Source organism: Camelina sativa, chromosome 10, assembly GCF_030686135.1.
Source record: "Camelina sativa cultivar CO46 ecotype springtype chromosome 10, ASM3068613v1".
NCBI classification, from domain to species: Eukaryota; Viridiplantae; Streptophyta; class Magnoliopsida; order Brassicales; family Brassicaceae; genus Camelina; species Camelina sativa.
In genome coordinates, this window is record NC_141889.1 from 21,107,079 (window position 1) to 21,128,323 (window position 21,245).

A 21,245-nucleotide genomic window follows, 5' to 3' on the forward strand; every position below is an offset into this window, starting at 1 on the left:
TAGCAGTTGTGTTTGCATTCAAAAAATTAAGGAGCTACCTTGTGGGTTCGAAGGTCATAGTGTATACCAACCATCCTGCTCTGAGACACATCTATTCGAATAAGGATACTAAGCCAAGACTGTTGAGATGGATTCAGCTGCTTCAAGAGTTCGACATGGAGATAGTTGACATAAAGGGCATAGAAAACGGAGTTACAGATCACTTGTCAAGAATGAGGATTGAAGATGTTGTTCTGATTGATGACTCAATGCCTGAGGAACAACTTCTAGTCGCCCAGGTTTGTGAGCAGATGCATGATACAGAGGTTGAGAACCTCAGTCTCCAATGTATGGTGATCATTTCTGAGACTGCACCATGGTATGCGGATTTTGTGAATTACAAGGTTTGTGGTGAAGTTTCTGAAGACATGGATCCCTACAGGAGGAAAATGTTTTTCAGAGAGGTCAACCACTACTTCTGGGATGAGCCCTATATGTACAAAAGAGGTTCTGACGGTCTATTCAGAAGATGCATAGCAGAAGGGGAAGTGCAGAGAGTGCTTGAGCATTGTCACGACTTCACCTATGGAGGTCACTTCGCCACATTCAAGACAGCTCAGAAGGTTCTTCAAGAAGGTCTCTTGTGGCCAACCTTGTTCAAAGACGCTCACAGTTTCATCACCAAGTGTGATGCTTGCCAAAGGATAGGCAACATCACAAGGAGAAACGAGATGCCCCAGAATCCTATCCTAGAAGTAGAGATATGTGATGTTTGGGGTATAGAATTCATGAGACCTTTCAACCCTCCATCTAATGGAAATGTCTATATTCTGGTGGCAGTTGATTACGTTCTAAGTGGGTTGAAGCCATTGCCAGTCCTACCAACGATCACAAGGTTGTTCTGAAGTTGTTCAAAAGTATAATTTCCCAAGGTATGGGATGCCTAGAGCAGTAATCAGTGTTGGTGGAACTCACTTCGTCAACAAGGTGTTTGAAAGTATGCTGAAGAAGTATGGTGTGAAGCACAAGGTTTCTACTGCGTATCACCCTCAGAACAGCGGACAGGTTTAAGTTTCGAACAAGCAGATCAAGGGTATCTTGTCAAAAAATTGTTGGGGTTTCGAAAAGGATTGGTCTGTCAAGTTGGACGAGACTCTCAGGGCGTACAGAACAGCATTCAAGACGCCAATTGGAAAAATACCATTTCAGTTGGTCAATGGTAAGGCATGTCACCTCCCTGTTAAGGTTGAGTACAAGATGCTTTGGGCTATCAAGTTGCTGAACTTGGATATTGATACAGCCCAGGCTAAGAGGACTCTTGCTCTACATGAGTTTGAAGAAATCAGACTTGATGCCTATGAGAGCTCAAAAATTTACAAAGCAAGAACAAAGAATTTTCATGATAAGAAGATTGTTGTCAATGAGCTCAAGGCTGGAGATCATGTTTTGCTTTTCAACTCAGGACTTAAGTTATTTCCTGCAAAGCTTAAGTCAAGGTGGTCTGGACCTTTTAAAGTCAAGAAAGTTCTGGCAATCGGAACTATCACTCTTCTGAACAAGGATGGTAGCGAATTCACAGTAAATGGTTAGAGAGTTCAGAAATATATATCTGATCAAGTCCAACCAGAGGGATCTTCTGTGCTCCTCTATGAACCTCAAAAAGCATAAAAAGCAGAAAAGTCAAGCTAAAGACTTTAAACAAGCTCACTTGGGAGGAAGTCCCAAAGGTATCATTGTAAATATTATTTTTGTAGAATCCTTGTGTTTTTGATTTTTGTTTTTAGTTTTCTGGTGTTCAGGAACCTATAGAAGGAAGTTTGGGCAAAGAAAAAGAAAAGGAAAAAAAGTAGCAGTCAAGAGAGTGAGCTCAGAGCAAAGCCAAGCATGATGAGTTTTACAGAAGAAATTGAGGATACAGAGAAATTAAAAGAAAGGGAGAGTCATACAGAGTGTGTTGGTGTTATGCAGGAGCAGAAAAAAAAATTTAGAGAGGCAATCTTCACTGTTTGCGACCCCACTGCATACTTCTTTTTCCACCTCCCACGAAATCACCTTCCCCCCCCCTTTTCGCAAACCCGTGCCATTCATTTCACCCTCCCTCATCTCTTGTTCCCTCTTACTAGACATGTTCACTTTCTTTCCCATCTTCCCCCATCACTCCACCACCACTCTCTCTCTCTCCCCCAACCCTACTCGACATTCATCCTTCACCCCCTATTTATTAAATACTCTCCTCACTTTTCTTGTCCACAAATCAAACCAAGTCTCTTTTATACACTCTCTCTTTCACTCACATCCATCTCTACCCTCACCCTCACCAGTCCTTCACTCTCTACTCTCACCAACCAAAAAAAACTCTCACTCTCTCTACTCAACATCATCATCTCACATCTCTACTCGACTTCACGAAGTCTCAACCGGAGTATTATCGTCAACTCCACTCACCGCCGTCTTCAACCTTCGCTCGCATCACAACCGGAACCAAGACACAAATCCACTCAATCCCACCAGCTCGAGTCTAGGTGCGTTCGCTCGACCCACCACGTCCCTCAAACGTCACGCACCGCCTCATCATTTGATCCAGAGAAGACGTCTCGCTTGATCCGCTGAAGGAAGCTGCATTACTCAAAAAACCTCTGTTCGAGCCGCCTCCGTTGATCACTCTCGAGCCGCCTCTGTTGAGCACTCTCAAGCCGCCTCTGTCGCCTCCGTTTGACCCGCCGTCGTAGTCCCGCTCAACCCCGCATGTATGAATTGACCCGAGCTGCTGTCCACTCGACCTGCACGTAGTCCTTACTTGTTCCGGGGGAGCGCACGACTCGACTGATGGTGACCCTTCTTGTCCAAGTCATAGTCTCGCAATCTCCGCATGTGTTTCACTCACCGGATCCGAAATCTCTAGCTTGAATCAGCACCAATAGACACTGCCTCGACCGACGTGTTGTTGACCGCCGACACCTCTTGTTCCTTCAAGCCGCCCCTCTCGAGTCGATCCGTGTCCCACTAAACTGGAGGTCCTAGCATGCGACTCGAGCCTCGACGCATCCTTCCAACTAGACCAGACCTCTGCGATTTTAACACACCCCCACTCGATCAATCTGACTTCGCACGCTCGAGCCCTCTCACTCCACAGAAATCTGCTTACCACTCAATTTTGCCTCCCTTCATGCACCGCCATCACACTCGAGCCAACCTGTGTCGAGCCAAAGTCATCCACTCGATCCACACGTTGCACATCTCACCCGCCTAACTGCCATCACACTCGAGCCAACCTGTGTCGAGCCAAATTCATCCACTCGATCCACACCTCGCACGTCTTATGCACTTCACCGTCAACACACTCTCTCCCTCAATCCGCCATTACTGCTTGCAACTCACCCGCTCGAGAAACACAAGGCACCACTCAACAAAGTCGTCCACACCATCGAGCCGTTTCTGTTGAGCACACTCAAGCCGTTGTCCATTCACCTTATCTCGTCATTCTCATCCCGTCTTCTTTACCGTCACACACTAATCCACTCAATCAAGCCAGCATCCCGCTCGAGCCGACATCATTCTCCACTCGATCCGGTTCAGTCCCGACATCTCGACCACCCTTTGTAACAAACGTTTCTTAACATTGCAAATTTCACATTCGATTATTGCTCTTATTATTTGTTCACTAATCTATTAACACTTAGCTTTGAGTTGAACATGTCTCAGAGAAGTAGAAAGAGCACTGAACTTATCGATGAAATGAGTGATGCATATGGTTGTAAGGTTGTAGAACGCTCATCACCTAAGTCTAAGGCGAAGCGTTTCTTAGAAATGAAGAACATGGTCGAAGAAGCTGTAGACGGTTCCGGACAAGCAACAGGGTCAATCAGACCTGCTAAACCGCTCACTAGGAGCAAGAGTCGCGGGAAGAGACCAGTACAAGCTATTTCAGCAGGAAATCTGTAAGAAGGAGAGAATCTGAGACGAAATTGACTCCCAAGGAGTACTACGAGCTATTTCAGCAATTGGAGTTCAATGTAACAAGATATCCCCATGTTGAGACGATGGAGCAACTCGGGATTGCGAAGGATGTTCAGTATCTATTTAGGCGGTGCCATCTGGACGAAATCATAAACACCCCTAAGCATGGATATTGGAAGGAGACAATCGAGTTCCTCTCTACTCTGGAGATGCACTTAAATGCGGATGAGCTGGGCACGATGTCTGATGGAGGTCTGGGCTACATTACCTTCAGCATTCACATCCAGTTCTACACTCTTACCTTTTGGACCGTCGAAGAGATATTTGGATTTCCCAGCGGAACGGGGACTGAGCCGCAGTTTGATAGGAACGAGGTATCCACACTCTGGGCAATGATCGTAAGCACGCCCACATTCACTTCATCGGAAACAAAGGCGATGAACCTGAGAAGCCCAGTGTTGTATTACTTCCAGAAGGCGGTTGCCAATGCATTTTACGCCAAAGAGATTAAGGAATACATCACGAACGGCGAGCTTGAGATTATTGATCTAGTGCTTAAGGGACTCTCGTTCACTACCATGGATTTCACCGCGCTGCAAGGTGACACGTCCAACACTTCCGTCTCGCTATACCTTCTCAACTACCTAATGTCGTACAGGTCTTGGGTCTCGAGACTCAACAGTAACCACACACCAGGAGTGATGTGCATGGGCGGCGTGGTGACTTGGTTTCTTGAGCCTGCTGGTGTTTTGCTACTATCCAAGTCATACCTACCACGTTGGATCGACGTGAAAAACTTGCGGCAGTTACGCACTCTGGAGTGGGGTTTGAGGAAGAGACGGTTGCTTTACAAGTTTGTGCATCCTGAGATCGGACCCTTGAGATTAATCTTCCCTTGCGTCCAGTTGACTACGATCTTGGGGGGTGAACATATCGAGTTCATCCCGCCCACGGACACCCTATATGATTCTGAGGTTGAGGAGCAGCATGTGGAAGTTGCGGCAGCAGGAGCAGACCCGATGGAGGAGGACACAGAAGAGTACTGCCCAGGGTCTTTCCCCGAAGACACCAGACTAATGTCGGGACGCCCCTCCATGAGCCTCGAGCCAACTCGTCAGAGAACACCCTCTCTGATTCCTTTTCCAGCACGTCAATCTTCATATGCATGACGGGAGAGTCAGCGTACGCCCGCTCCTTCACGACACTCATCTCATGAGTCTAGGGAGAGAAGGATTCAACGTTCATGTGGTTCCAGAGCCTCCTCAAGTCGTCGATCCGCACATTGTTCTGCAGCTCAAGGTGGGCAAAAGGTTGAATAGCGGGATGAAGCTCATGGTGATTATCAAGGTATGCAGGAGGTTGAGCAGAAAACCGAGCATTAGGGTGACTATCAGCCTACAGAGGTGGTAGTGTTAGTCTCGGACCATGGTGAGTCTAGAGTCGACGACATGCAGTGCGACGAGCATCCAAACACTTATCAGAACATGCAGGCGGTTGAACAGCAAGTCGACCAACCAGCCGAAGTCACTCCTGCCTTTCCTTTGTATATACCATTTCATTCATGCATTGTTTCTGTTGTGATTCTCAAATCCTTCTGCAAATTTTTCTTACACAAGAGACTGTGTAATTTAAGTTTGGGGGAGGCTTTGAGATGATGTATCTGATGTTGTTTTTTTATTCTTATTTCAATTTTTTGCATCATATCATGTTTGAGTCTGCATTCATTTATTTGCATAGAAAAACATAAAAATTTGAAAAAATCGAAAATTCCCACAATAAGAGAGTGTTCTTGTAGTTTGCATTTGCATATTAGGATTGAATTTAGTGTTATTCATATAGGGTTATTGCATTTCGCAAAGGGGTTGATGATGATTGTAACCTTATTAGCATGCTGAATTCAATAGGATAGGATCGAGACCCTTGTTATTAGTTCTTTGATGCATGTTGATTGAGCTTGAAAATGTAAGATTGAAGCATGTTTTTTGAATTGAGATCATTCCCTATCTACCTGAACCTAATCCTGAATTGCAATTATCTCGTTATGCCTAGAAGTTAAACTCATGGATGCCATATACATACTTGGATTATCTTTCTCCTTTTTACCACCCTTGTTAATCCAAGTAGCTGATTACCATCTTTGGAACAGTTTCCTGCACTCTTAACCAACCATTCTTTCAAGCCAATTATATTCTTGAGTGTCAGGCCTGTTCCGAGTTGAGCTTGCTAGAAAGTGTTAGGTTCTAACCGACAAGAGTAGGATCCTGTGTAGTTCTAGTTCTCATTATTCGGACTAGTAGGACTAGGTGAGAACTCGATTTTGGGTATTGGGATGGGATTTGAGCAGAAAAGTGAAGAGTAAAAGAGAAAACAAAAGGGTAAAGAGTCATTAGGAGGGGAATGTGTTTTCAAGGTTTACAAGTCTAGTATAGGATTTCGGTTGAGCAAAGTAATATTGGTTTTGGGCATAAAATAAAAAGATTAGACAAGGAAGAGAAAGTAAAACACATAAGATGTCTAGAATTTAGAAAAGAAAAGAAAGAGAACCATAGTGATAAAAAAAATTTCTCAATCCACTAGAATGATAATAAGTGACCTCTCCTAAGACTAAGTGCAAAGAATAAGAGAATAGGTTTGAGAAGAGATATTGATGAAGAGTAGAGATAGGACCGACTCCAGGGTTACAATGTTAGAGCTAAGTGTCCTTGGGACCTTTGGGTAGACAGGGCGCTGCTCTTGTATGTATTAGTTGGTTTCAACCTTTAGCCTTCTCTTAAGCTCAACTCCTTTTCATGAGAGAACCTTATTCTGTATTGATAAAACCACTTGAGAAGGAGACCATCTTTGTCTCTAACCTTTCACCCGAGCCAAATGAGTTCAACGTTATTGCATAGCTTGATTCACGGTTCTCTTTTAATGAATGTTAAAGGGAGTGATTGAAAGGATTGCATGTGTAAATTAAAGAAAAAAAGTTCCTTCACCATGTATCATAGAACTAAAAACAAGGACCTTGATTCTAATTATTTTATTCAACATGTTTTAGGCTCTGAGACCTCATCTTCACACCTCTTCCATACTTTGTTCTTGATTGTTTGCTTGAGGGCTAGCAAATAATAAGTTTGGGGGAGTTGATATATCTATATTTTATCTCTCCTTAGCATATATGTATCATGCATTTAGCTAGGATAACTCATTTTTTTGCATCATTTTCTAGTCTCTTTTATACACTTTGCATGTTTAGGTAGTTCTTGCATCATCTTTGCATACATTGTGCATTTTGGAGTATTTCAGGTGTTTAAGAGATGTCCAGATTGTTAGAACCAAATGGAGACTGAGACATGCGAGTCGACCAAGCATGCTCAAAATAGACATCATGCGACTCAACCTACACTACCCAACGACCCAACCTTCCACATCTTTGATCGAGCCGAGTGAATATTTTACTTTGGGATTCAGCTTTCGACATCTTCATCAAAGTTGTAGGGTATTGAGTCATATTTCCAACGCCATTTATTTCAAGCCAATCAGAGGCGTGGTTCAAGAGTCATCATCGTTTTAGTGGATGCATATGCATCCGTTCGAGCCGACCTTCGACCCATCACCCGATCTCGCTCGAGCCATCACCCAACCTCGTTCGAGCCATCACCCGACCTTGCTCGAGCCAGCCTCCCCGCGCATCACTCGACCTTACTCGAGCCATCTCGATCGAGCCATTGGACGCACACCGACTCGATCGCACATGTTAAGAAGAATGATGCTCCGTCTCACACACTGCAGGAGAATCCCAAACCAACTTTTTACCTTGTCGTTTTAAGTTTTAGGGATTTCCATGTTTTCCTATATATGTATTTTGTGAATTTTTTGCCCATGACATCTTTTATCTCGTTTTTGTTATTTTCCTTAAGGTTTACCTAGCCACCTAGAACGTTTTAAAACTTTGTAATCCGATATCTTTGAATTTATTCAGTTTTTGCATTTGATTACTTCTACAAAGTTGTTCATCCCATTTTTATCTATCTAATGATGCTTGGTTCAATGTTTTCTGAGTTTGTATTGTTGATGATGATTTCTTGATCCGAGTAGTTGATAGTTCTTGAGGATGGGATAGATTAGGTGGAGGATCTTAGTGTGTAGGGTGTTTAAGTTAGATTTGTATGATTCCATTCTAGACTAGAGTAAGAAACACTAGTTTATCTCTGATCAATTGGATCTAGGTTTGAGACATTTCCACACCCAAAAGGTGTTTGATGAAATGTCTGACCAACTAGTGCCAGAGACTTACATTCCTAGCCTAAGAGATTAGTTTTCTAGGGTGTTTGTTGACGTGAATTAACTGGTTCTTCATGCATGCTTAACCATGTTTCTCTAGCGAGAGCTAGGTTTGGAAGTGTTTGAGTCTGAGTAGCTTCTGCCAAGAGATTAGATTAGCTAATTCATGATGTTCATTGTCTACAGATAGCTTGCTTGTGGCATGTAAAACATTCTGTAGACTGAGAGACTCCACCGACATCAATTACCCCATCCTTAGGACTTCTATCTTTCTGATTATTATTGCATTCCTGAGAGTGTTTCGGTTCTTGCTGTTTAATTCACGCTCAGACTCATTTTGGTTTTTACTTATTCATGTTCGCTTCTTGTCATACATTTTCGTTTCTAGTTTTGTAGCTCATTTCCATTTTGCATTTTGATCATCCTACGATTGTTAGATATAAAACCACTCTTTGAATTGGCTTGACTTGTGATTGCTTGATTGCATCTTGAGTGATAGCATCATCCCATTTTGATTGACACCTTAACTACTACAACTACATAAGGTTAATTGAACCTACTAGGAGAAATACAAAAGTCCTAGTATCAATAACTCACTAACCACACATCAGATTGGCCTAATATCACCTCCACTGGAAAGCTCACTCAATTTCACATAATTTTTGTGAAGTACCCTAAAGCTGAATCCCAACGGAATATTGAAGGTGCGCTCGAGTTGGAGGTGTCATCCTCTTGGAGGTGCTAGAGTGGGAGACTTGGAGATGGTGTCGCTTGAGTCGGATAATGTCTCCTCATTGGTTGCGCTCGGGTGGAATGACACCTCTCCCATGGTGCTTGAGTCGCACGGTCGAGTCGCACGGTCGAGTCGCATGCGTTTGTTCCTAAGGTGGTGCTCAAGTCTGACGTCACACCTGTGATATGTCTATATTTTGTCTCTGCTAAGCATGTATTTATCATGCATTTAGTTAGGATAACTAGTTGTTTTGCATAAATGTCTAGTCTCTTTTGCACACTTTGCATATTTAGGTAGTTCTTGCATCATCTTCGCATACATCGTGCATTTCAGAGTATTTCAGGTGTTTAGGAGACGTCAGAGTCGCACCGTTCGAGTCGGCACCGTTCTAGTTGACGTCGTTCGAGTCGACGCCGTTCGAGTCGTGCCGCTTGAGTCGCGTCCTTCGATTTGACCCTTCACCGTTCGAGTCACGTCCTTCGAGTCAACCCTTCGTTCTTTGAGTCGCACCCTTCGAGTCGACGTCCTTCAAGCCGACCCAACACCACTCGAGCCACCACTCGTTCGCACATGCCGGGAAGACGTTCCATCTCACACGCTTGAGAGAATTCCCAAAACCGACTCCTTACCTTGTCGTTTTAAGTTTTAGGGGTTTCCATGTTGGATGACTATAAATACGTTTTGTTAAGTCTTGGCTGAGACATCTGATCTTTTATCTCATTTTCATTTTTGTTCTTAAGGTTAACCTAGCCACCTAAAAACGTTCTTAGACTTGTAATCCGACATCTCCGAGTTTATTCAGTTTTTGTACTTGATTCCTTCTCAAAAGTTGTTCATCTTATTTTTATCTACCTAATAATGCTTGTTTCAAAGTTTTATGTGTTTGTATCTTGGATAATTATTTTCGGATCTGAGTAGTGTAGTAGTCCTTGAGGATGGGATAGATTAGGTGGAGGATCTTAGGATGTAGAGTGTTTAAGCTTTGATTTTTATGATTCCCTTCTCGACTAGTGTTAGAAATGCTAGTTTTTCTCTGATCAATTAGAACTAGGTTCGAGACATTTCCACACCCAAAAGGTGTTTGATGAAATGTATGACCAACTAGTGCCAGAGACTTACGTTCCTAGCCTAAGAGATTAGTTTTCTAGGATGTTTGTTGACATGAATGAACTTGTTTGTCATGCCTGCTCAACCATGTTTCTCTAGCGAAAGCTGGGTATGGAAGTGGTTGAGTCTGAGTAGCTTTTACCAAGAGATTGGATTAGCTAAGTTGTGATGTTCATTGTCTAGGGATAGATTGCTTGTGGCATGTTAAACACTTAGTAGACTAGGAGAATTCACCGACATCAATTACTCCCATCCTTAGGACCTCTTTCTTCCTGATTTTTATTACATTCCCGAGACTGTTTCGTGTCTTGCCTTTTAGTTCATGCTTAGACTCGTTTTCTGTTTTCATTCATTTTCGCTTCATGTCATACATTCTCGTTTCTAGTCCTAGAACACATTTCCGTTTTGCATTCTGATCATTCTAGGATTGTTAGACAAAAACACTCTCTTTGAATTGGTTTGACTTGTGATTTCTTGGTTGCATCTTAATTGTTAGTGAAGTTCTCAACTGGATTGACACCTTAAGTACTACAACACAAAAGGTTAATTGAACCTGCTAGGATAGACATACAAAAAACCTAGTATCAATTTACTTGCGGTAGTGATCAAGTATGACGTTGTGTTCTTTGTTGTGCACCTCAGTCGGATGGTTTGAGTCCTTTGTTGTGCGCCTGAGTCGGATTATCTCCTAAACACCTGAAATACTCCAAAATACACAATGCAATGCAGGATTTATGCATGATTTATGCAGAACTACCTAAGAATACATTCTATGCAAAAGAGACTATCAATGATGCAAAACAATGAGTTATCCTCGCTAAATGCATGAAAAATGCAAAATGTAGACATATCATACTTCTATTTCTTCAAGTAGAAGTCTTCTTGAAGCCCCTCTTGGGTAGCTTGATCAATCACTTGGAGGTCTTCCACGTCCTTGGCGTCTTGGCCCTCTTGATCAATATCGGAAGTGAACCTTGTTTCCTGCAGCGCTATTGTCTTCTCTTGGATTTTAGAACTTATATCTTTTGTCTCCCAAAACAAAGTACTTCCTAATGCAACGTCTGGTAATATGAAATCCATAATCTTTTTCTATATTCTTGAGCCTTTTTTGGGATTGGGGATTTTAAGCATGTTTATAAATTCGTGACTTACGTAGAAGCTAAGGCGTGCACTTTTCTCAAAACGGTTGCATATGTTCCTTCTCAACTCCTCTTTAGCAACTTTCGGGTAAGAGTTTTATGTTAGACAAAAATTTGACCACTATGTGATGTGATGATTTAAAATGTATAGAGACGCACACACTTTTTTCACTTGGGAAGTGCCAACGCTTTGTACTCGTTCTTGTAAACAAAACCGATTGTTTACAAGGATACAATTTTGGTCTCGGACCTTACCCAACCTATTATACTCAAAAGGGTTTTCCCTGATTAAGAACGAATCTACGCGTCTCCCTCTTCTATCTTAACACACATCTGTGAAGATCTAAGAGAATCGAACACCCAACTTCTCACCTCCTTCTGTAGCTTCAAAGTTTACAACTCAACAACAATATTCTAGAGTGCTCAAGAATGGCTCATGGCCAACTCCTATAATATTTATACCACGACGAGAAAATCCTAGAAGGCGAATCTCCAAGTATCCACGGAAATATGAAATTTTTTGTTCTTCAAGCTTATCATTTTCCTTAGTTGTTGTAGAGAATATTTCTTGAATCTCTACAACTCCAACACTTTTTTGCTTCCTCACTAAGTCGGCAACTCATTAGCTTGTTATTCATCCACTCAAGCTCTGCCACATCATTTCACACATCCATGTCATCTATTGTGATTTGAGACAGCTTCGTAATCGTCAGAACGATTTGTTCGACACATCAATCTATTCCTCAGAGCGAGCTGTTCCAGAAGCTGCATCTACAATCTCCTCCTTTTTTACTGAGTTTAATACTCAAGCATCTCTCTGGGTCAACCTGAAATGATACTTCAACAAACACAAGCCAAAACCAGAATAAGCAACAACTAAATAAAACATCAATCACTATCTAGCAAAATAAATCAACATCTTGTTCAAACATAAATATGATTAAGAACTTAAAATTCAGAAACCTCAGCTGGCTGCAGCGGAAATCATGTTCTAAATAGTTCTCTAAACAGACTACAATCAACCAATTAATCCACTAAGTCTCCCCCATAAGCAATGATTCTCCCCCTAAATCAAGTAGAAACATCATTACACATAGCAAAACCATAATCATTCTCCCCCTACTTGAGAAATCAACTAAGTAAAAAAACAGACATATGTATCACATTAGTAAGCAAAGTTATGGGAATCACTACCTGCTAAACAGTGCTTTGTATCCTAAAGCACTTTGATAATTAATATCATCGCCTGTTGGATAAGCTTCTTGTATGTAGACGCTTTGACTATCCCTTCAATCCCAACTGGGTGGAACAATAGACCGCTGATAGTCGAGGCTTCGAACAGCAAGTAGCACTTAGATTGGATTACTTTAAGAACTGGATCATACATAAGCTTTCCATTCTGAAACAACATCTTGTGTATTAGTTTCTACAGTTTACTACCTCTGATTGATTGTAGATATCCTTCATTCTTGCATCTAAGTCAGTTTCTATGATCGATTCTTCACAGGGTCATGTTGCTCTTACGCACATATGAACTAAGCACATATGCCTTCTGTGATCTGTCATCTATAGGAAACACAAGATCATCAACACATTTTACCTTAGTCCTCCTTAGACACACAGTCTTGTCATCTACTTCATCACGATCACATAGAGAGTTGATCATACAACTGAAAGTTTATCCAATCCCTGCTCTTGACAAGAACATTCATTGTCTTTATTAAACCCATTGAAAATTGATAAAGTAGTGATCTGAGGTGAAACTTGTTGTGTATGTACCAGTGAAGATGATGTACACGTCAAACAACTAGTAAAGCAAGGAAACTTGCTTCGTAGCACAATCCAGCTTCTAGTAACAGTACCTTGCATCAAACACATTGATCAAATATGAGACTCAATGAACAATAACATATTGTACAAACATGATGGTCATGCCAACAACTTGTGTAACACAATCTTCTGTAGATGAGCACACAACAGCCACTGGTACATGTACCTCCATCCATTCACATCACAAAATTGACATTATGCTCATTTATCGATCTAGACTCACTACCCGCCGGTTGGTTTGTCCTTAGACACATGATGACTAAGCAGTTGAGCAAACCTGTAAGGCATTGAAGAGTTTCAGTGAAAGCTACTTCCAACCTTTCAGTACTCATGTGAATCTTCTATTCACCCAAGGAATTAGATGACCACACAACCCCTAATACCGGCCATAAACCGAGAGAATTAGGGGGGTGTATTGAATTTGATATTTTAGGAGATTTGCTGGGATTTTAATATTTTAGAATTTTGGGAGATTTGAGTGTAATTTTAGGAGATTTTGATATTTTGGCAGATTTTTTGAGATTTGGGTTTTGAGATTTGGTGAGATTTGATTATAAATTTTAGGTGATTTTAGAATTAAAAAAGGAAAGAAACAAAAAAAAAAAAACAGCTTGATTCAACGTCATGTGAAGAATCACATTTCATTCGATCACACTTAAGAAGAAAATAGACATTGTAGTTAAAAGGAGCCAAAGCATTTCTCAATAAAAAAAGTATTGGATAAAAAATAATAAACCAATAGAAAGTATGAAAACAATCTAATATAAAGCACAATAGTATTGTATCATGATTCCATATTCATAGCATCTGTCCACATGTTTTCCGCTATAGTTGCTCTCCAGTTATTAGCAAGCACTCTTTGTTGGTCTTGAGTACCATGAAGCTGTTCTTCTTCATTATTCCCATCATCAACTCTTTCATCAGCGTCAGTTCCTTCTGCATTTCTAACATCTTCAAACAAGTCTGAACGACATTCTTGACGAAGATAATTATGTAAAACAACACAGGCAAGTACTAACTCTGCTTGCGTCTTATATGGAAAGGGTGGTGCATATTTGAAAATGAGAAATCTTGACTTGAAGATGCCAAAAATCCTCTCTACTACGTTTCGTAAGCTAGAGTGACGATGGTTAAACAACTCATTTGTAGTTACAGGATCTTTTCCTTGTCCCCTAAAGTCTTGGAGATGATAGCGAGTACTTCGGAATGGAGCTAAAAATTGACGACGATTGGCGAATCCACAATCAACTAAATAATATTTTCCTACAATTTAAAAGTTATACAAATATAAGTTAGATAACATAAAAATTAAAATATTGAAAATCTTGATCTCTGAAATCTAGTTTCAGCTGAAACATATCTTGAATTTTGACCAACGATGAACAAAAATGTGGCAAGCATTTCTTCAACTGAAACATATCTTGTGTCTTTCAAACCCATCTCCAATCTCAAAATAGAGCATAGATTCAAAAATGCTTCTGGGTCCATACGGTACAAACGTCGAAAAGTGTCACGTTTCTCATGAACCAATTGGTATTGTATGTATTCATGTCCAAGTCTTGAAGCTGGCTTTCTTATCTGGCGTGGTATCTGCAGAACGGAATATTGAATCTTCGCAATGATTGACAAAACCAGCATCATGATATCAATATCTAACTTGAAATTTCTCATCCGTCTTCTTTTTTTCTAGCTTGTATCTCTTCGCTTTCATGAACAATGTGATCCATTATCCAAATCCTACACAAAACCATTGACAGACCTCATAAACAAAACATGTATTTTATAGAGAGAAACATCATCATATAGAGAAAGTTTACACATAAACAAGCATGTATATCATCGACTAGAGAACAAGCATGTATTATATAAAGATACAAAGAAAAACAAGCATGTACGAGGATGGAGAAACGTGTATCTTCGTACGTACATTTTTATATAACAATTAATTTAAAAAAAGAAAAACGTACGAGGATGCAACGGCTAGTGTGGAAATGGAGAACAAGCATGTACCAGGATGGAGAACATGTATTATATAAAGACACAAAATCATATAATAATATAACAATGTGGAGATGGAGTGAAGAACTTACGAGCAGCAACAGCGGAGGAAGGCGGCGGCTAGTGTGGAGATGGAGAACAAATGAGAGAAGGAAAGAAATCATATATATATATATTCACCCTAATATGGTCTTTAGTTTTTTACCCGCCATAATATTGGTACGAACCATAATTTACCCGCCATAGGAAAGTAAAAGATGCAAATTTATGATTCTTTTGCAAATTTTGTTTTGGTTAAATATCTCTTGTTCAACTTTCATTCAAGAAACAACAAAAGAGTTGATTATTTTTAAAAGGAAGAAATGACTTAAATCAAAAATAAAATAAAAAGAGAGCTCATAAGGTATTGCTAATTTGAAAACGAAAACTATTAAATAAAATAAAAACCCTCTTCAATTTTTGTTGATGCATTCAACTTCAATCTCATGGTTTACAAAGGTTTCCTAGAATCCATCCCTTGCGATCTGCTATAGACATATGGACGAATCCATATTTCATACCTAAGCTGTGAACCAATGTCATGGCCTCATAACACAAACCATCATCCAAATCAGGAATTTCTTTGATAGCATCCCACACGTTATTAGCTTTGTCCTCAGCTTCTTTTTCTTCATTTTCCTTTTCCCATCTTTTTTGTATCATGCCAAAAATCTGCTGAACTGAATCTTGCAGTTCATCAACAGCCTTGTTTGAGTTAAGTGCATCAGTTTCAGTTCTAGCCTTCTTTCTTGGAGGTAGCTTTCCCCCTCTTCTTGTCTCTAATGCAGAGAAAACTTCTTGAACAGATGTTTCTTCATATGCTATTTCTTCATCTTCTATTATTTGGTCACGACTTGAATTAGTTGTCCCTTCATGCTCTCTAACGTCATATGTATTTGTATCAATGGCATCACTTAATCCCACAGCATTCCTTCCAGTAGCAGTATTTGATTCAAAAATCATTCGTAAATCTCCAAAATCTTCAAATGAGTCATCACGCAGATTTGTTTTACCTGGATGAGCCTATTTGAAAATAAAAACATTTTAGTAATTTTGATACATATGAGCAACACTACTATGTTCACAAATTCTATGTTATAATTTGGTTACCTTCAAATAGTCAGCCCATACTTCATCTGGAGCAGTGAATTTCTTCGTTTCAGGGTCCCACCCAAAACAAAAACTAAAACGAAAATGATCTGACAAGCCATTGTACTTATTCTTCAAGATCTTTAACCTATTTTTATACTCCTTGAAGCTTTTGTTAATGCCAAGATTTTGGTTTAGTGTCGGTAACACTCTTGTCTCCACGGTTAATTTACTGAACTTTCCATTACCATCACAAAAACCCTGATTGATTGCATCCACTAGCATCTGGACTAACATCTTGCTTTCATGTTCTAACCACTGGTTATACTGACCTTTAGCTTTCACATCCTGTGAATCTCCCATTGTAGTGTGTATGTTAACTATCCATACCATACAAAAAAAAAAAACAATTCATGAGTTATGATATATCCCACAGATCTCAAACAAGTATTATTTATAAACTGGCTGGCCATCAAATCGAATCCAACTTAAGAAATTTCTTTCGTTGGTATGTATATCTATAGGATAACATACACACAAACATGTTTTGTATTCTCTATTTTCTTTATTCCCAAAGTGAGCAACATGATACAAAACGTGGAAATAAAGAAAAGTAAAAAGTAATAGAAAATACTCACTTTGACAGAGAAGAAAATAAACCTCAAGTATGATAGTAGGAGAGAAGAAAGCTGCCGATCTTGAATATATATATACACCAATAAACTAACCCTAGCTAACAAGAAAGGAAGGGGAAAAGCCCATATATTATAGAATTCTTTGATCCAAAAAGAGCAGCCCATTAATGCTAAAAAATTGCCAGAAAGAAAGAATGTCAATTTACATTAGTCACTGCATTCAGCGTGTTACCTCTGTATCGCAGCAGCTACATACTATACCACTTCCTTGCTTGTACCCTGCAGAAGTTTCTGCGAGAAAAACAAGTGTCAGCAAAACCATTCAGACTTAAATTTGCAAAAAGAATAAACAGAGTTATTCAATTAAGCGCACGATAACAGACCTTTGATTTCCAATAGTAAGCCAATTCAGTCCCATCCGGTAGTCCATTTGGCAAAAATAGCAACCAGTGCAAAATCAAAGTCCCTACAAAGATATGATTGCAATTTGTAGTCATCACCCGTGGGATCGCATTTAGAGAATGAATGTGAACAAGAATAGCCAAATAATGAGGTTAACAAAAGCAATACAAACTTCTTCCATTTGCAGCCTCCAGAAACTTTCTTATGGCAGCCAATACCAAACAGATGAGAGGCCTAAGCATTTGCTATCATGGGTTCGTACAAATCTGATCAGAGAGAGGCCTAAGCATTTGCTATCATGGGTTCGTATAAAGACATGTTTTTTTTTAACACCAATTTGATTTGATTCACGTTTGATGAATTTGATATCATACCATCAAATTAACACCAATTTCATCAAAAAGTGAATCAAATCTGCAGTTTTTTTTGGGTTTTTTGCAAATTCAAAAGTACCTAAGAAATTTTAAAGGATTAGGGAAAATAAGCTGTAAGGATTCTCAAGAGGTTAATTACAAAACGATTTGAAGCTTTACTCAAGAATCAAGATACAAGACAGTTTACCTTTATCTATTATGAAGTTCCAGATACCATCCATTGAAACCTGCAGAAGATGAACTCGATTACACATCAACAAATTATAGGATTTTTCCACCACCCCCTTAAAGTCAAACCGACCAAAAATTCGGTTAAACTAATAATTGATTAACATTTGTTATATCAATAAATCAACCAATAAGATTTAAACTGACCCTACTTCAATTCTTCATATAAACTATAATATTTCATTATTTCTCATGACACGGCGTTGCAAAACAAACAAATCAAAGTTAAAAGTCTACTTTTTAAATATAAAAATTTTATCCTACTGTTGATTAAAATCAAATATAGAAGGTTTAACTAAACACCATAAAAAGGTTTAATTGGTTCATATTGACGTCCAAAATAAGCTTAAAGGTTTTAACTGGTCCTTATCAATGTTTAAATTTAGCTAAAGCCATAAAAAAATATTATCAAAGGGAAAAAACGTCTTCTTCCACACAAGATAATTATAAATACTACATGTTGATGTTGTAATTACTCCGATAGTTGGGTTTAGATCCAAAAAAAAATGAATCATCTCAAATTTTTTGTTTTAGTTACTATTCCGTATCTTGTGCTAAATCAAGCTTGCGTGAAAAACCGTGTAGAAATTCTTAACCAACTCGCTCCTAATAGTATTCTTGAGATTCATTGTCGTTCCGGAGATAATGATCTAGGCGTGAACAAGTTAAACTTCAATAGCCCTCCATATATCATTAGATTCCATGATGAAATACCCAATTTAACAAAATGGGCTTGTATTTTAAGACAAGGACCTAGCATGGAGTATTCATTTGACGTTGAAGTATACAAAGCAGGAGCAAGAGTGATTCCTCGATGTGGTCAGCTACGCATATGGGCTGCTAGAACCGATGGAATATACTTTGCAAGAAAGGCTAATACACCGTTGGTACGTGCGTTGCTTTGGAATGAAGGATAATAATGTACTTTTTTCCTAAAGACATAATGTTTATGTAACTGAGTAATAAGAATATAATGTCTTATGAAATGAGTCATAAGAAATTTAGTCATCAACCTAATTTTGTTTTATAGTATAATTCAAAACATCTATACTATTAAAGCATGAATACTCACTAAACTCAAATTAGAGCATGACTTTTATTTGGTATGTTTTTCATTAAAAATGGTTAGAAAATTGCCTAATTTAATTAAATTACCGTATAGTTTTGATTTATCTAAATGGTATTTATACCCCATAGGGCAGAAACATATTTACAACCGGGTTGACACGCGGATCCCGTATGGCCCGACAATAGTAGACTTCAAAACACGTGAGTCCGTTAGTAACCCGGATTGACACTATTTGGATCGTATATTAGGTTTGATTCAAGAATAGTTATTCCCGTCACCAAACAGAGTATAATCCCTATAAATAAGGAAACTGGTATCCGAGTATTTAATGGTTTCAGTAATATCAAATATTAACTACTACCATACTTAATCACTATAATTATTATGAATATTAATAATAATGAGAAATTTTTAATACTTATCGATTGTGACTTTGTTGTTTTCAAAATAATCAATAGATTAAATACGAAATTATATATATATATATATATGTAAACTTATTTGGTTTGATTTTATATTGTGAGATATTTAGGGAAACAACAAATCAACTTAATCTATACTAATAAAAAATAGAAGCTATAAGCTCCTAAAGGCGTCCACCTAGGATTTTAAACCTCCAATTGTGATTAGACACTTCACTAATTAACTTTTTAAAAATTTTCAGAATTTTCTATATTAAGAATTATTTTAAACAACCTATCAGGATTTGACATGTCATTCATTAACATTTTTTGAATTTCCAGAATTTTTTAGAAAAAGGAAAATTTTAAATTTATAGAAATAAAATAACTATGTACAATATCCCACATCGGCTATAAATTTTTAAACAATGATTCAGTACCAGTATAACTATGTACAATATCCCACATCGGCTATAAAAAAGCTTGATTTATCAGGCGTCCAAGTTTAAAAGTATATTCGGTTTGATATAGTTTTTTATTTAATCAAATTAAACTTTAAAAAGTTTCAAAAAAATATATTCTAATATTTAAAAATTTTAAAAATTTCAATATTTATAATATTGAAACTTTTAAAAGTTCTTAGCTTTTAAAAAGTTTTTAAATATTATAATTTTAAAATTTTAAAAGTTAAAATATTATAAATATCGAAACTTTTTAAAAGGTTCAAAATTTATATTTCAAAACCTTTTAAAAGTTTGAAATATTATAAGTGTTTATGTAAAAAATAAATTATCTTATTTATCTACGTTTTTGTTTTTTATTTCTTATGAGCTGTAAAACATATTTTTGTGTATGATTTTATAGATGAGTTGATACTCTTTCATTAATTTTTTATTTTTTATCTTATTTTTTATTTTTATGAGAAAAGAAATGATTTTGTTCTTGGAGTTTTATGGATTAACAAGTTGTGTGGTAGTCTAAAAAAGGTTTTTTTAGTGGAAGAATGTGAAGAAGTTGACGAGGATGAAGAAGAAAAAGAGTACAGCGAAGAACCAGGCGGTAAAAGTAATTATGACAATTACCACAAAATTTGACAATAGAAATGACAAGAAAGAATATGAAGAATAAGAAAACATTGAATAAAAAACACGAAAACATAGGTGGTAGCGATCAATTAAATATGAAAACGATTTAAATTTATGATGATAAAATTGTTTTGTTTTTCTGGTGGTCAAAGAAATGGTTTAGGATATGTGAGGTCATCAGTTTAATTCGTCTCGCCTGGATGTCAAGTTAAATTCATGATTTTTTTTTTATCGGATTTGATTTATAACACAACTGATTTTTATATTTCAAAAAATTGTGTATATGAAATTTAACTTTTTCTTTAATACTAATTCAAATTTTTTATAAGATAATATTTTACTACTGTCATCAATCATTATAGTTTCATCAAAATATATCAAATATACCCACGCATAGCGTGGGTTCAAAACCTAGTATAATTAAATAAAAACAAATCATCATTTAGTTTAGATTTATCAATATTTCCTTAACAAAATTATAGTAATTAATTATGAATGGAAAGAATAAAATCTCATAAATTATATATATGTAAAGTTGTAAACTAATTTACAGAAAAAATGTATTGTATATCCCACATCAACTAAATATTATAGAATATGGTTTATAATCACTATAAATATATGACTAATATCTTTTGAGTACAAATAAGCAGGAAGTTTGATTTATTAGATATCCAAATTTAACAGTTTAATTCGGTTCTATATTTGAGCATATTTAATATTTTAAAAAGTAAACATATTATAATATATTCACGTTTATTAAAAAAGTTTTAGATATTATAAATATTTAAATTTTACAGAATGTTTAAATTATTATAAATATTTGAACTCCGTCGAAAGTTTCAAATATGATAATATATTTAAAGTCTATAAAATATTTATGTAATATTAATATTTTTACTCTGAAAATTTTT

The 21,245-nt window shown here is 37.7% G+C and overlaps 1 protein-coding gene and 1 pseudogene across 7 annotated transcripts; one reads left to right on the plus strand and one right to left on the minus strand.

The window, feature by feature from the left end:
• Positions 1–15,419: 15,419 nt before the first annotated feature.
• Positions 15,420–18,060, minus strand: LOC104719326 (uncharacterized protein At2g29880-like). 7 transcript variants are annotated; one of them, XM_087468403.1, is made up of 7 exons: positions 17,924–18,060; positions 17,736–17,775; positions 17,156–17,238; positions 17,005–17,063; positions 16,776–16,870; positions 16,159–16,517; positions 15,420–16,071 (listed from the first exon to the last, which is right to left on the minus strand). In XM_087468403.1, exons 6-7 carry the CDS (start codon positions 16,498–16,500, stop codon positions 15,493–15,495), a joined length of 921 nt encoding a protein of 306 aa, XP_087324529.1. In that variant the 5' UTR covers positions 16,501–16,517; positions 16,776–16,870; positions 17,005–17,063; positions 17,156–17,238; positions 17,736–17,775; positions 17,924–18,060; the 3' UTR covers positions 15,420–15,492. The 7 variants fall into 7 exon arrangements, with proteins under 7 accessions (XP_087324529.1, XP_087324527.1, XP_010435527.2 ...); XM_087468401.1 differs by lacking the exon at positions 17,924–18,060 and having other exon boundaries at positions 16,776–16,866; positions 17,736–17,858; XM_010437225.3 differs by lacking the exon at positions 17,924–18,060 and having other exon boundaries at positions 17,736–17,858.
• LOC147936318 (S-protein homolog 25 pseudogene) lies at positions 17,294–18,784 on the plus strand (annotated as a pseudogene).
• Positions 18,785–21,245: the final 2,461 nt, after the last annotated feature.

What these genes read in the sequence shown, in the direction of transcription:
- LOC104719326 (XM_087468403.1), bottom strand. Translation starts at nt 16,500, where the DNA reads ATGGGAGATTCACAGGATGTGAAAGCTAAAGGTCAGTATAACCAGTGG. An exon ending in TATGGGCTGACTATTTGAAG is followed by an intron (nt 16,072 to 16,158) that starts GTAACCAAATTA and finishes ATTTTCAAATAG; the next exon opens with GCTCATCCAGGTAAAACAAA.